General features: G+C 39.8%; 1 protein-coding gene across 13 annotated transcripts in view; it reads left to right on the top strand.

The window, feature by feature from the left end:
- LOC122888988 (AT-rich interactive domain-containing protein 1B-like) overlaps nt 1-15,946 on the top strand; it is a 177,040-nt gene that overhangs the window by 36,441 nt on the left and 124,653 nt on the right. For 9 of the 13 annotated variants that reach the window (XM_044223940.1, XM_044223941.1, XM_044223949.1 and 6 more), the window contains exon 3: nt 8,428-8,583. The exons of 2 other annotated variants lie outside the window; for them this stretch is intronic. In XM_044223940.1, coding sequence (XP_044079875.1) covers nt 8,428-8,583 — 156 coding nt within the window. The remainder of the gene's footprint in view (nt 1-8,427; nt 8,584-15,946) is intronic. 2 more of the 13 variants (XM_044223942.1, XM_044223953.1) reach the window with 1 other exon arrangement.

Raw genomic sequence — 15,946 nt, forward strand, 5'->3', positions numbered from 1 at the left:
TAAAATGAGACAAATACTGCACTGTTAACTATTTCTGTCCATAATTTGCACTAATTAATATTCATTGCACTACTGTTCTGCCCAGTCCAATTCATTATTGTACATATCCATCAGTATACTTCTGTTTATAGTAATGCCATCTGTACATAATGTCCATAGTACCACTTGTAAAATATTTTCATAATACTGCTCTATCCTGCATTTATGCACATACTTTATATCCTGCACTTGCTTATTGCACTTCTGGTTAGACCTAAACTGCATTTTGTTGTCTTGTACTTGTACATGTGTAATGACAATAAAGTTGAATCTAATTTAATCTAATCTAAAAAAAAAAAAAAAGTATACATCATAGAATATAAATGAAAATTTAAAAAAGAAAATAGAAAAAAGAAATAGAAAAGTTGTTTTTTTAAATGTTTTTTCTATAATAATACTAATCTAATGTTTTATAAAAAAAAATGTTTTCTATTAAAAAATGAAAAATTACTAAGAAAAGGACAAATAAGGTGATGGATGCATTGACTGTCCTACCCTTTTAAGTAGATCAATTCTGTAACTTTATCTAAAGAGATTACTACTATCAGAAACATTTAAGGGTACATTTATTTCCCCAACATAGAGATGTGCAGTATAGATTTTTTAATCAAGTCTTTGTCAACGTTAGTTTCAGAATTAGTGCTAAGAAAACAATAATTGCCTCCTAGCCAAAAATTTCCCAGCTTCAGATCATTACCAACACTTTCTTGTTCCACAGCTCGAGGGTCATCTCTCAACAAAATGAATGGAAATTTGGTCATAGAATTCTGAGATGTTCTGCTGATACACAGGAGTTAAAACATAACATCTTGAGCATACAGTATATGTTGCTCATGAATTAAAAAGATCTGACTTTTTTAGGAACAAAGAAAAATATTTATCCAGTGAGTTTTGAAACGTTTCATCAGCGCTGGATGTCGGAATTTATCAGCCATTATATAAGACATTATACTGTAGAAGATCCTTCAAGTTAATTTACAACATGAAATTTTTCTAACACGAGACTACATTCTTTTCCTATCGGTTTTATGTTACTTTGTCAATATCTTAACTTAATTTTAAAAATCCTTCTTTACAGGCAGAGCTTTTAAGGTGTGATAGATCAGACAGCAAGACGAAAAGGAAAGATGCAGGTCAACTGAAAAATGTTCCAGTTGGATAATTTGAATGCTTCAGCCACTTATGGCAAATAAGCTTTAGAAAAATAGATGAGGTGATTGCCACAGTTGTCAGAGTTATTTTGATGCAGGTATACTTTTTCATTCTTTTGACTGACAGATCTGTCACCACTGCCATTTCTCCCTGTTTCCCTGCTGCGCTCCCTCGCTGAAATTTCCTTTGATTATCTGCCTTTAAGTTAGGTTTTAGATTTACTGAACTGCTGGAGCGTCTGAATAAGTAAAAATCCTCTGTTTCATTTTGCACTCTGTTTACAAATGTAATTATTTTAATGTAGCCAGCTTTTGCATATTCACATCCATCCCTTCAGTGATACTGTGATTAACCCATGTAAGTGTAATTCTATTTTAAGAGCAGTTGTCTGTCCGTAGGTACAGTAACTAAGCCTACAGGTCTTTGTGCTTGTATTCAAACATTTTAGCCTCTTCCTGCCCCTAAAGCACATTACATAAGTCATCTGGTGGCATCTCAAAATGGCCAGAGGGCTGTCGAAGAAGACTTATTTGCCATTTGCAAAAAATACTGAAGAAAAATGGGGCAGACACACCTAACTTGCTACAACAAGTTCTTGATCAATATCTATCCTTCTATGATCACAAATGTGCATGCGCCAACACGCATGCTGCCTGTTGCCGTAGCTCCGTCTACTTGACAGTTCATGCACTATTACTTACTACTTGTATTATTACATTGTATTATTATACCATACATACTTATCATCAACCGGTAAATCCACTTTGTACTTTACACTTATTTTAATTTTATACTTATACCCACTTAATTTAACTGACCTGTATTATAGTGTATTATATTTTTTTGCTTAGTACTTCTATTCCTGTGTGCACTGACGTGATAGTGAGCAGCTGTAACAAAAGAGTTTCCCCTCGGGGATCAATAAAGTATTTCTGATTCTGATTCTGATTAAGTCCAAGTAATAGAAGATATTTTTAGCATGGTGCCAAGTTACTTAATGAAACCTTGACAGGATTTACATAAAAATGTCAGTTTGAAATGATGAAGATTGGCTTTTAGTGTAATGTATACTAATGTTGCCAAAGCAGCTATAGGGTATTACAACATCCATCAGTTACTTTGCAGGATATAAAAATAATATAGTGTAAACAGTGTATTCTAGCATTTCTTTTCATCAGTGTGTCCTACAATCACTACAGGGATGTTGGATTATTTGTTAGTATTATTATTAACTGCTGTTTGGTCATTTCCATCTGTATAGATCACAGATGTCAAAGCAGCCTCCCTCACCCCCCAAGATGAAAACTTACCTACAGAGCAAACTCTGAATGAATTATTAATATTGTAATGACTAGAGGAAACACTTGCTGATTTATTATCACCTGTCTCATATATCATCATCCTGGCTGTTAAAATCCTAATTTTCCGCATTGCAAAAATAATCATATTATTATTAAAAAAATATAATACCTTTTATAGGAGTAGCCCATATTGTTTTATACCAACAAAAATTATACAATACTATGCACTGCTGGACGTCAATCAAACTATGACTTAATATAATCAAATGGTTTTCAAATATTGTATATTTTGTCTTTTGTTTTCTTGAGATCTTTTACTCGTTTAGATCGTTTACTTCTTTTCCTTTGTGTATTGCACTGTGGGACAATAGTGTGCATCAACACCACACTCAAAAATAAAAGACAAACAAATGAAAAAAGAGTTTATTTTTTTAGTATGCATACTTACTTTTATATGTGCAACATGGAACACAGCTAACATTCCACATTCCCAGCCATCAGAACTCAAACTACTGCTGCTGTCCTATCCCAGCTCGCTAATGGTAATTATTACATTATTACATTCACTTGGTTTTCCTGGTGCCAATCTGAGCAGTTGGATATATAGTACCTACCTGTCTATCTGTCTCTGCCTCTCTATCCGGCCTCTCCTATATGTCCCTCAAATTAGATGAGAATAAAAGAACTTGAAGCTCCACTGAAGCTCTTTCACGTTTTCTTCCTCTCTCCATTCGTCTTCATCATTATTTCACATTATCCCCATCCCTCCTCTAAGGCTCTTTTTCCTTCCCTCCTATGCTTCTCTTTTACACTTGTCTTTGTCGCCCCTTTCTCTCCACATATCTCACTGTCTGCATCACCGTCTTTATCTGTCTCTCTCTGTCTTTATCGTGTGAAACATCACTTTATCCATCCCTTTAAGTTTCTCAGTCTGTTACACCCTTCCTCTATCTCCCTCCTGTCTATCTCTCCATCTCTGTCTCTCTTAACATCTTCCTTTGCCACCGTCTCTGGATCTCTTCACATGTCTGTATCATGCTTTATGTTTCTTCTCGTCAGTTTTACTCTTTGTCAGCTCATCTGACTCTTTATTACTTGCAACCGTCTCTGTCTTTCTTTTTTTATTTCAAGCTGGCACTTCTTTAGTCTGTGGTGGCCAACTAGCATGACAGCATGCTAATGCTGATGTGGTGCCTGTGTGTGCCTGTCTTGCTTCTCACTGTGTATGTGTGTGTGTGTATGTGTGTGTGTGTGTGTGTGTGTGTGTGTGTGTGTGTGTGTGTGTGTTTAGGGGTTGGGGTGGTGGCTCTGCTTAGCGCTCTGGTTGGCTGAGCCCATCTGTCACTCAAAACGGGCGACCTGTGGTCCCGGTTGCCAGCCAGCCGTATCGCCACTCCGACAGAATTATGAAAATTCCTGTCTATTGTTCATTGGCCCAATTGACTTACAAGCAGTGCCTTGTTCTGTGCAAGGTTTTTAAATGGCTGATTTAAGGCACACACATGTGCACATACACACACCACTGCCATGGATAAGAGTTAGGGTGGCTATTTCTTCTCTCCATTTGCAGAGCAGGAAGATATTGTCTGCCTTTTCATATGACTCTTGTTTTGATAGATTTTTGATTGAGTTTTTCTCAGTGTTTGTGTCTTTGTATCTTAATATGCCGCCAAGGCTCTTGCTTTCATCACACTGTTTCTGCAGTTTATGGTGAATTATTTGCTTCGCAGGACGTCTATTCTGCGTCATTTCTCCCTACAGCACTTCACATCTGTTGTCATTTCATTACAGACATTTATTTGACACCGTGTGCCTGCCAAGACATTCTGGATAAATCACACTGTTATTTTGTCTGCTTCCACACACCTGAGTGGAAGGCAAAGGAAAAATGGTCTTATTTTCTACTTCCAGCAGTTATTTTTATTGGTATAAGCAACAGCACAGCAAGTCTGTTTATCACTAAGCATATTCAGTCAAAGAGAATCAGGTTTCAGTGAGCTGGTGTGTACTCAGTAGGTACAGTATATTCATACAGTCGCCCCCAAACAGAAGCTGTATTTGAATGACTCTTTCTTCCCTCCCAAAGCCACTGTGACAGGTTGCAACTTGTTAGACCTCAAGTCTGCCTGCTGTCTCTGTGCCTATTTGACTGAATGACTGGTGGTATTTCTGTCTCTTTTTCCGTTTGTCTCCATGTCTGTCTCTTCTGCTTGCTTGCCTGATCTGACGTTCTTTTAAGGTCCCCTGTAAAAGTTTTTCTATAGTAGTTACAGGTAGCTTCAAAAGGAGCTAGATGTCAACGATGAGGAGAAAAGTATAAACCACCAGTTCAAGGCTGCATTTACTGTAACCACCTTTGGCCATGATAACAACTACCACATGTTATAGAAGTGTTAAAGCAAGGGATTTGTAGCGTTATGCAGACATACTGTAAGTACTGCTTGCATCTGCTGATGGTTAATGGGTAATCACCAAATCACTTGAATGTCCCTCAAACCTTTACGGTTGCACAGTTATTGCAGGGAGACTAATGTTGTTGAAAGTACCCATCTTCTTGGTATTAATGATGGCAATGAATGGATGAACCCACTCTGATTCATCCATTCATGGCAATTATGGCCTGTTAACTTTCCTGACAATGTGATTGCGTGTTGTTATGTACCCCATGTAACCAAGAGGATGACGAATTGTTTGTTCCGAAAATGGTTTTGTGATGTTAACTGTTCATGTAATAAGTGTACAAATGGAGTTGTTGTGCACAAACTTGTTTATTTAGTGGCACATAAACAAGAAGGACTCACTTCTTCTGGACATCTAGGTATATATACGATGCAGTGGAGGAAGGGGAGCTATCTATTTCTGGGAAGACCTAAATGTGAGACAAGTGATCATCAGACAAGAAAGTTCATTAAATAAGCATTATCAACCACACTGAACTGTCACCACTTTAGGATTGAATAAATTAACCATTGCTGGAAAATGTCACCAGATTTGTTGCCAGTCTAACAAGCCACTAACTTCTTCTAATAAGCCTTTTTCACAGCAGACATTTTGGCTTGTCAGAGCAGGAGAAGCAAAGGTGTTACAGTACTTAATTACATTAACAGTAGCTCGGTTCCATTTAAGAGTCCTAGTAAGCCATGCCATGCAAAACTAAATGGTATGCAGCCATCGTTAATGTTATTAATGACACCTGTGCTTTTCATGTCATGACATGCCTAAATGTCTGCTGTGAAAAAGGTCTATTGTAATCTGTAAAAAAGGTGTGGTCCTGGTAAATTTACACATCAGTGGCCCCAAATGGTAGCAAGATTTCTTGAATTTTACATACTTGAAAATCCAGGAAATATGAATCATAACATGACATTATACAATAAGCTCTACACACTTATTTTTACCCATCCAGTAAGTCACTTTATCTTGATAAAGCAAAGAGAGACAGCAGACGTAACATTGGTGTGTTCAAGCTTTCGCGGTCCAGCAACTTGCTAGCTGTGTCCCAGGTGTATTTTCACATATAAAATCTCAGCAACTCAAACTGGCAATTTTAAAGACAACAGAAACTAGTGTAGTTTATCATTTATTCATTAGCTTTTCATGCTTTGTAACAAGGTTATTTAAAAAGGTTATTTAAAAAATCCTCTTGGTAGCACCAAGAGGATTTTTTAAATAACCTTTTTTGGAGGCACAAACCTAAAGAACCATTCTCTGTTAACCCTTTTTTGTGTTTTGTCTTTCTCCCTGCCTACATCTATCTATCTATCTATCTATCTATCTATCTATCTATCTATCTATCTATCTATCTATCTATCTATCTATCTATCTATCTATCTATCTATCTATCTATCTATCTATCTATCTATCTATCTATTCCACTGTCTATCTGTCACTGTCTGCCCTTATCTGTCTGTCTGCCTGTCATTGTATTTGTCTGAGAAAGGAACCCACCCACGGTTGTCTGGTCTCGATCTCCATGGCGACCTAATCCTCGCCAATCCCAGAACAGTAGTGTTCCAGTTGAGACCCACTGTGTTACACCAGCCTGTCATCAGTGATCACTGGATAGAGTTGCTGCTGTTTTATCAGAGTGGCTTTGATCCACATCTAATAATGTTGGTATGTGTGTGTGTGTGAGAGAGAGAGAGCATTTGTTTGTCTTTCTTACTTTAACAAATCCCTACATACAGACAACTTGAATTTGTGTGCATTCATTCATTCACTTGAGTACATTGGTATGTGAGTACTAGGTCTGTAAGTCTGTGTGTGTGCCTGTGTGTGTGCCTGTGTGTGTGCGTGTGTGTGTGTGTGTGTGTGTGTGTGTGTGTGTGTGTGTTGCCCTGGCCTGCAGTAATGAATCCAGTGGTGCTGTTGGCATGAGCAGGGCCATGCTATTAACCTCTCTGCCAGCTAGACTGATCTCACCCTGTCTGTCTGTCTCATCGGCCTAATGACACTCTCACTCTCTGAGCACACCACACACACCACACACACAGACCTGTCCTTTCTAATCAAATTTCCATTGAAGAGAAAAGTATTCTACATTGTCCAATCATCTCTATTCAAAGAGTCAAAAAGCTTCTGCCAGTGCAGAGAGACGATTTTTCTTTTAACACCCACTCAAAGGAAGTTACTCTTCAAAACTATTTCAAACATATTAATCTCCACTTGCCATGTGCAGCCAGATCAGATTTCACTATATTTCACACCAGCCATCAGTTTCAACAGGGCTTTTATGAGCAGGTTTTCTCACTCATAACAGTCACTGTAAAACTACAACTCTGGATGTGTGCTCTTTGCTTTTGATCTGACAAGACTGTAGCGTAGTAGTTACGTCACATCAGAGTCCCCTATAATACTATCATTTTATGTATAAATCACTCTGAGAGAGAGAGAGAGTTTTACTTTGCTAAGCCTGCCAAGGAAGATAAAAAGGGACATTTCAAAGTTTAGGACTCAAGGCAAAAGCTGGAGGTGGACTATGAGCTTTGCACGCGCCCCAAATTACAGCCTGTGTGCTCGTTTAATGAGTTTGTGGCAACACTTTTGGTCGTCACTGAATAAAAAAGCAACATGACATGATGGGGAAAAATATTACATGAAAAGTGCTGTCAAATTGCTTCACCAGCGGTCGTAAATGTTGTTTAATATTCTGTACTTGGGCTTTTGTGTGTGTGCGTGTGTCTATGTGAATGAGAAAACCCCAGCCTCCATAGGAAATCCTTAGAGGAGTGAGGAGCACCTGGCGCTGTCTGTAGCCATAACAAACGACAAGGAGGGATTTAGACTACATTTGTATTGGTGCCAGCTTGTTACACGCACTCCCTGTTCACATTCTCTCTCATAACCACCGTGTAATGCAGCATCGGCACTTGCCGTGGCTTCGCCCTCGCGAGTTAGTTTTTTAACTGCACTTCTCTGGAATGCCCCGGCTCATTCATGTGTCCCTCATTAGGGTTACGGCCTGGGACGGGCCAGCAGTAATATCCAACAAACCTCATCCCATCTGTGAGCTGATCGAGACGGGGATAATGTAGACAGGAGGATGCATTTGGCAAGCCAGTGGACATAAAGTTAGGGGTTTCTGCAGTGTGAGTTCATTAGGCAGAGCACTGCTGGGAGACGGGTGTCAGCCTGGTCTGAGCTAAATTAAGAACTTGCTGAGGGACAATCAGATGAAGTGGGAAATGGATAGAGGCCAGTTTGTGTAGGTTGTTTTTGTTTTTAATTTCCAATGATTCCAAGAGGATTGTAGGTTAGAAGACTCTCCTGCTTTTATGTAATTGACTATTACAGTACGTCACCTGGCACCTGCTGTGATAGCTTACTAATTGCACCTGACAGCCTCTTTGCATTACTTTTAATTTAAAGTTTTGCTTCAACCTCAGCCCTGACCTTAATATCTTCACTCTAACCGTTGTGTGATTGGTCGTTTCAGCAGGTGGCGCCATATGGCCAGCAGGGGATGGGGGGTTACAGCCAGCAGCAGCAGGTGGGGCAGCAGGGAACCCCTCCGTACTTCAGCCCCCCTCAGCAGACCCCTCCAGGCCCGACCCAGAGCCCCTACCTGCAGCCTCGAGCACCGCCACAACAGGTACCAACGCACATAGACTCATCACACTACACTCACTGTGCTGTTTCCTGTGTGGAAAAATTGGCCAAGACATTCAGCTGTAACCAAACCTAAAGTCCCCTTTACATGGCATTAGCTAAAATGGAAATGATTACCATAACTCAATGAGTAAATATGAATAGATATGTCAGTTACACATAGATAAGCAGATGGCACTTATCAGATGTAATATCAAGAATAATATTTGAAATATCAGCACGATAGGGATTTCATCCCAATCTTTTTCCATGGGCTGTATTTGAATATTTTAGTGGTGCTGAGATGTGAGAGATCATCTTCAGGGATTAACTGTGTGTGTGTGTGTGTGTGTGTGTGTGTGTTTGTTTGTTTGTGTTTATGTGTAAACAATAGTGTGGTGTGTCGGTGGTCCAACATGCCTGCTTTTTTAGGTCAATCTTAGTCTCTTCTATATATTTTCATATCCCACACACACACACAGACACAGTTTATAGAAACAGGACATTTGAATGCAATACAAGTTCACAGATTGGACAGTCACAGTGTAAAAAGATATATTGTACATTTTCTATGCACACAAACCCGCCTGTGCAAACCCAATCCTCAGTACAACAAAGGGCCTGTTCCACAGTTATGGATCTAGACTTGTCTTGCCAAGTTTCAGCATGATTTTCTGTAGAAGTTTTCCATTGGGAAGCTGGGTTCAAGCAGTTGTTTTTTAGTTGAGTGAAGGCTGCCCATGTGTTTCCCATCCACTTTGCAGCCAGAGGGATCTATCAGCCTGCGTGGAGTGACTCTGGCTAACAGCCCTGCCCTGGATCAGAACAGAGCAGAACAAAACAGAGCAGGAAAAAGAACAGTACAAGACGGGAGAGATTACAACAGAACTGGACAGGAAAGGAAAGGAAAGGAAAGATCAGACAGAACAGGGAGGGAAAGGAGAAGACAGGACGAAGCAGAACAGGAAAAGACAGATGAGTGAAATAGGGATGCCCCGAGCCATTCTGCAAGATCAGTATCAGGGCTGATAAAGGCATTTTTTAATTAATCAATACTGGCTATATTAGTCCATATCCAATCTTTTGTTTGTTGCTTTGTGTTATCCATTGTGCTCTGGGTACACCACATGTCAAAAACACCTGATTTCAAAATGAGAATGGACTGCATTACAAACAAGAGAACCACAGCAGGGAGCAGAGAAGTGTAACAACGTACACTTACTCAAGCACTGTACTTAAGTACATTATTTCCATTATGTGCAAATTCATATATCCACTACATTTCAGAGGTAGTATAGAAGTTGTTCATAGTTCCTTTAAAGGTTCAGTGTGTAATATTTAGGAGGAGCTTTTGGCAGAAATGGAATATAATATTTATAAGTATGTTTTCATTAGTGTATAATTGCCTGAATCGTTGTGTCTTCATTACCTCAAAATGAGCCGTTTTTATCTACAGAGGGAGCGGGTCCCCTTCCATGGAGGCCACCATGTTGCACCACCATGCCTCTACAGTAGCCCAGAATGGACAAACCAAACACTGGCTCTAGATAGGGCCTTTCGCGGCCACAGTAGTCTCCTACACACTTTGAACGAGAGGATGATCCGAGCGGTATTGAACAATTTAACACCCTGAAAGTTATTATTGGTACTTGTTGGCACTTTGCGTCCAATACTTACTTTACTTAAGTAAAACTTTTAGTAAAAATTTAAAGCAGGGGAATGATTGCTACTTTTATACACATGGATGATTTGTACCACTGCCACTACAGAGCAGAATTATTACGAAACAACAGCGAGCTGTTTTAATGATGATATCCACACTGACAGCTTATCCCTACAGGACAGGACAGGACAGGACAGAACTGCATAGAATACATAAAACACAGCACAGATCAGGATACTCAAAGAAATGTGCTATGTGGAACAATTTCCTCTGCAAGTGTTTTTTTTTTTTTTTGTAGAATTTAAAAGGCACATTTATTCACAGCAGTATTTTCAAAAAGCATCCTTTTTTGGGGGCCCAGACATCGTATCGGCCATTAGTAGTTCACAAATGTGAATACACATATTATTTAGCATCTGCACTAGTTGATGCCATTTGGCAGTAGTGTAGCTGTGTCTGTCTAGGTAGTTATACTGTGATTTACTGAGATGTAGTTAAACCATCCTTTAGACAGCCTTGAATACCGAGCACACCAAGACAAATAGCCAAGCAAAAAGCCATTGTGAACACAAAAGCAGGTTGTCAAAAAAGAAATCGTTAGTCTTAGCATAGTAATTTTCATACTGAGTGAACATTTCAGCCAGCATGCCTTTTGTCTTGCACTGAAAAAAGCACTTACTCTTATTTCCTCACTTAACATGCTGACACACACAGACCGTGCAGCCTACTGAACAAACATTATTCACTCCAACTAGGAGAGGCTGAGATCCATGGCCACGTTGACATTTTGTGACAGTAATGGTGTGTTTTCATCATCGCTGTTGATGTGGCGGCAATTGACCCTCGCTGACATTTATTCACCAGGTAGTTTTGCCCAAGCACTCTGATTGGCCAAAGCCCTGTTTCACCTGTGCTGATAGGTTCCATATTGGTTGCTATGCCAACTGCTGCGGTGACCAGGGAGCTGTTTTCCTTCTGTTTTTCATTGTTAGGAATGCATGCTACTAGGGAAAATGTTTCAATCAGCACACATGCTTGTTAATGGTGCATAAAAGCCACAATACCTTCAGCGGCCATTGCATCAATGTTGCATCCTGCTGTCTTTACCTTTAATCAAGAATTCCTTCCTATGTGTTAGTGCCATATAGTATTTTTGTCCTAGAAACACAGCAGGCAATATGACAACACCTCCTGGCTCCTGTCTACTCGACATCAAACTATAGACCCAACTAAATCCACTTTTTCCATGGACTAATAAGCTCCCAGCTGCAATAGTTACATTTACATTACATTTTTACATTCTTGAACAAGAAACCCGGCTATTAATGGACACGTACAGTTAAAGGACAATCTTTCCAACTAGCATTCCAATTCATCTGAAACTTAACAGAGTAGATTTATACACTATGTGGAAATGGAAATGGATAGTTGTTAATAGGCTAGATTCCTTGAGACAGAGGTGGGGGTTTTTTGCACTCAGCTGTACCAGTTCCATCTTGTGTAACAAATGCAAAATCAGGTCCAAGCACTCACTTCATTTCAGCAGTTTATGTTCAAGTTTACTTACTGAAAATACACAATATTGATCATTAAAAAAACATGACATTTTACACATAACAAAAACAAGCCTGTGCGGTGGCATTAAGACAAAGTTAATTGTCCATCGATTGAGTGAGAGAGGAATTCATAGAGGGAAAAAATGCCAGAAAAATACTATAATACATTTAAAGAACAAAGAAACTAGTTCCCTGTCTTTGATTTTGGATCCAAGTGTAAACATGTTTGGAAATTTAACCTACACAGTGCAGTTGGCCAAGATTACAAATAGAAGATTTAGTGTGCTTTCAGCGCAGCGCTGTATTACTTTCATTTTTCTGTTTTGAGTGAGTGTGCGTCTTTGTATCAGTTTTAGTATATGTGTGTCTGTGTGTGTCTGTGTGTACACTAATCAGCCGAGTGTGCTGCAGCAATTCTGAGCTGTGAAAAGGTCAAACGGTGACCTTTGTCTGTGATTCTGGGCTGAAATGAGACATGATGTGAGCCACACGGAATGGATTACATGCACACACACACACAAACACACACAGTTGCAAGCACACGCCAGATTAGGATGTCATTGTGGTTTTGACCCCTGTTTTTTGACCCTGCTTTACTTGGAAAAATCCAAGCTGAAAAGTTCTTTATTTTGTTCTTCCGGCACTCTCCGCAGTTCCTTTCCCCCCACTCCACTCCCATTAACCCCAGCCTGAGGACATCCTCCAGTTGATGGAACCATTCCAGCTGCCTTTGACACAGAATTTGCTCTGCAACCGACCACTATTAGCTGGTTTTGTAACAAATAGAAGTGAAAATGCCGTCTTTCTTTGAGTCTATTGCACTGCTGTGACCTCATCTGATTGCTAGGAGCAGAGCAGGCTAAAAAGACATTTCTAAGACATCAAGGCTAATACAAAAAATAAAGAAATATATTATATCACATCAGGGAAGAAGTAGGTTTTTAAAAAAAAATAAATGTGGGTGGTTTGCTGGTGGTTATTGAGTGCTGTGGGTGTTTGAGAACACCAAATATTTTTAAATTGATGATTGTGAGTTGTAGTTCTCAGAAACACTGTGACATATACTTTAACTTAATGGATTGAGAAGGCTTTTTGACCTCATACACTACTTGGTTTATTATTTGTATTTAACAGCTCACTTTCTAGCAAATGCTGTTGAATCAAGGCTTACTACTGTTAAAATTGCATTGAAAATTTTTTTTCTGCTTTGTGAAAAAAGCTATTTAATGCCATAGACTATGGGTCCCTTTTCTGGAAGTATATTTTTAACAGACCCTATAAATATCTGTCTGATTGGGCTGATTGTTGGCTTCAATTACAGCGTGAGACAAAACACTTAAAAGGAGAAAAACAGTGCCTCTTCTTGCCTCTTCCTGGCCATATTACACCTTGACGCATAACAGATGAAGTGCATGATATTTTGTTACTGACTAATATGTTCTACCTCATAAAAAAACGAAAATGAGAACGCTGTCATTTCAAGCTGCCAGACTTAAACTCATAATGTTGTGAGAACATGGTACAGGCTTTGATCAGCTATTCCATGCAGCACCCGCTATTTAATTTTTCAACAAGAAACAGTGTGTTAAATTTATATTTAGAGAGTAATTACATTTAACAGAATATAGCCTTGCCATGTTTTAGTATAATATAAACTGTATGGTGAATATGCCACTGAGTGGTATTTGGGTGTATAGTAGAATTGTCGGGATTTGACTGCTGGTCTTTGAAGAAGGAAGTCATTCCCTGTGACATTTACTCTTGGTAGTAAAACCCTCCTATCCACTTTCCTCTGTGAAACTGATCCCACCAGTCGTTTCCTCTATTGGCCTTAACTATTTCCTTTTCCTGTCTGAGAGTAGGCTCTGGGGAGCAGTGCTGTGGCATAGAGGAGCTTTCAGCTGATTGGAGGAGACAAGCTCACTTTACAGGGGCATACATGGAAGGAAGCTGATTCATTGGTTTAGATGCTGCTTGGTGATGTTCATGAGTACAACATCACATGTCCACCATGTGGTGTAAACTAAAAAAACTAGGGTGAACACTCTTAGGCCCGCAGGTCAAGCTTTTAATACTATTTTACTTTTATTTTGACAGTAACTGCTGCATGCGTGTCCTCCACTGACAAACTGTGCACTGTTATATGACAGAATGAAATGTTCAGACCACTGGAGGGTTTTAAAATTTTGCTTTGAAACTTGAGCATATTGTTGCTGTCCTGTGAAAAACACGTATCTCCAAAACGTCAGCTTTTCTAAAGCTAAGAAAAACAGTCCTGTTTTCAGCAACGTAACAATGCATTTTCAGATAGTTGAATGGGTATTTAAATGTTTTAGGTAAGAAGCAGGGGCATTTTCACAGTTACAATAAAGAACGTCTCTTCTTTCAGTTAATCTGAAAAACTCAAAATCACCAAATCTGGAGATTATTGGTTTTAACAGGACAGCAACAAATGTACAAATATTATACACAGTTTGCACGATTGTACATCAAAAGTGTCTCATGAAATAAATTTTAACAATCTCACCACAAGCTCCATTTTGTGGCTGTTCTGGAGCTTTCGATCATATCAAACAATTTTCCTTTGCAGATGAAAACTGCCCAGTTGTGATGTGATATAATCGAAAGCTCCAGAAAAGCTAATAAATGGAGCTTGTGGTAAGATTGTTTCGTAGACTACTGTTTCCAAAGTCAAGAATGAACTTTAAATTTGAGAATTAATGTTATTTTTTCATTATGCTCATTCTATATTCTAGTTGCTTTAAATGTAAAAACATGTTTTACTTTGAGTAAATAATTCTTTGTAAGTCATAGGGTGCTCACACTCGGGCACATCACCAGGGTCACTACTTACAGTGTGTGATTTCCTATTTCCTGTCTGTCACCCCTCCGCCCCCAACCGGCTGCAGCAGCAGGCCCTTTCCCCCACCCTCCGCCAACCCCGCTTTTAATCACACCAGGTTAATTAAAAGGCCATCGAGCCTTTCTGCGGCCTGCCCCCCTGGCTTTATTACCCCCTCGCTCTATACTTGCTCTGCTGCCTCAATCACCGTGCCTGCCCCTCAGTGCACACACACACACACACACACACTCATGGGAAATGGGACCTCACCTTGGCAAGGAGGTGGAAGGATGGAGGGGAAGTTGAGGGGACAAGACGGAGGAAATGAGAGGCAGGAAGGAATGTGTGTGAAAAGAGAGTGAATAGGAAGTGGTGAGAGTGTAGGGGAAGGTGTGTGTGAGGAGGGGGCGCTGCGTGTGGGTGGGTGGGGCGCCCAAAGTTCAATGTCATTAATTGGTCACCATTTGAATATTAAGTGAAGAACTCTGTTAATTAACAGGATAATAAAAGTGCTGCTGGCAGGAAGGGGGTGGACAGGAAGAGAGAGGGAGCAAGGAATGGAGGGAGGACAGGCTGTGGAAATGGAGGGCATATGGTGGGAGAGAGAGGAGGAGGTAGAGAGAGAGAGAGAGAGAGAGAGAGAGAGAGAGGCTGGGTGCAGGGTGATAAGAGGGAGAGAGAGACGTCCATGGGTAAAGGTCTGGCAGTGGTAATTTGCGGAGAGCCGCGTTAATTGTCATAACCTTTTAAATGGCAGAGTTTATCGGAGTCCTCTAAATGTCCCCGCATATCGCCACGGCAACCCTGGGCCTGCCGCACTCTGATTGGCCAGCACTGACGAGCACTTAAGCTTGATGAGTTTTCAGGCAAAAACTAAATGATAAATTCAACAAAAAAAATTATATAAATATATGTATGCTGTATATGTCAGCTAGGTTTTGTGTGCATGAGTATGTGTGTGTCTGTGTGTGATAGCGTGTCTGCATGTGTTTGAGACAATGTTTTTAATTTAGTGTGTTTTTTACCTCCACATTGACTGACACTCGCTAATTGCTCGACTAGAATCCGCCACTGTGTTTTTTTTTCTTCTTTTTTTCCCTTTTTTGATTTATGTTTGTTTTTGTACAGCCGAGCTGCAATTCAAATGCAAATAAACGAGAACGGGAGAGGTGTTTTTGGAACGGTTAGGACAATCATAATGGCTCAGAAAAAAAGGGGGCCGGTAGTTAGCGACACAGCACCCTAGGGGCCTCATTTAGCTGCCATTTGTTAGGAAATGCCGCTACATTTGTTCCTGGATACAGAC

The sequence above is a fragment of the Siniperca chuatsi genome, linkage group LG15 (assembly GCF_020085105.1).
Source record: "Siniperca chuatsi isolate FFG_IHB_CAS linkage group LG15, ASM2008510v1, whole genome shotgun sequence".
Lineage (NCBI taxonomy): Eukaryota > Metazoa > Chordata > Actinopteri > Centrarchiformes > Sinipercidae > Siniperca > Siniperca chuatsi.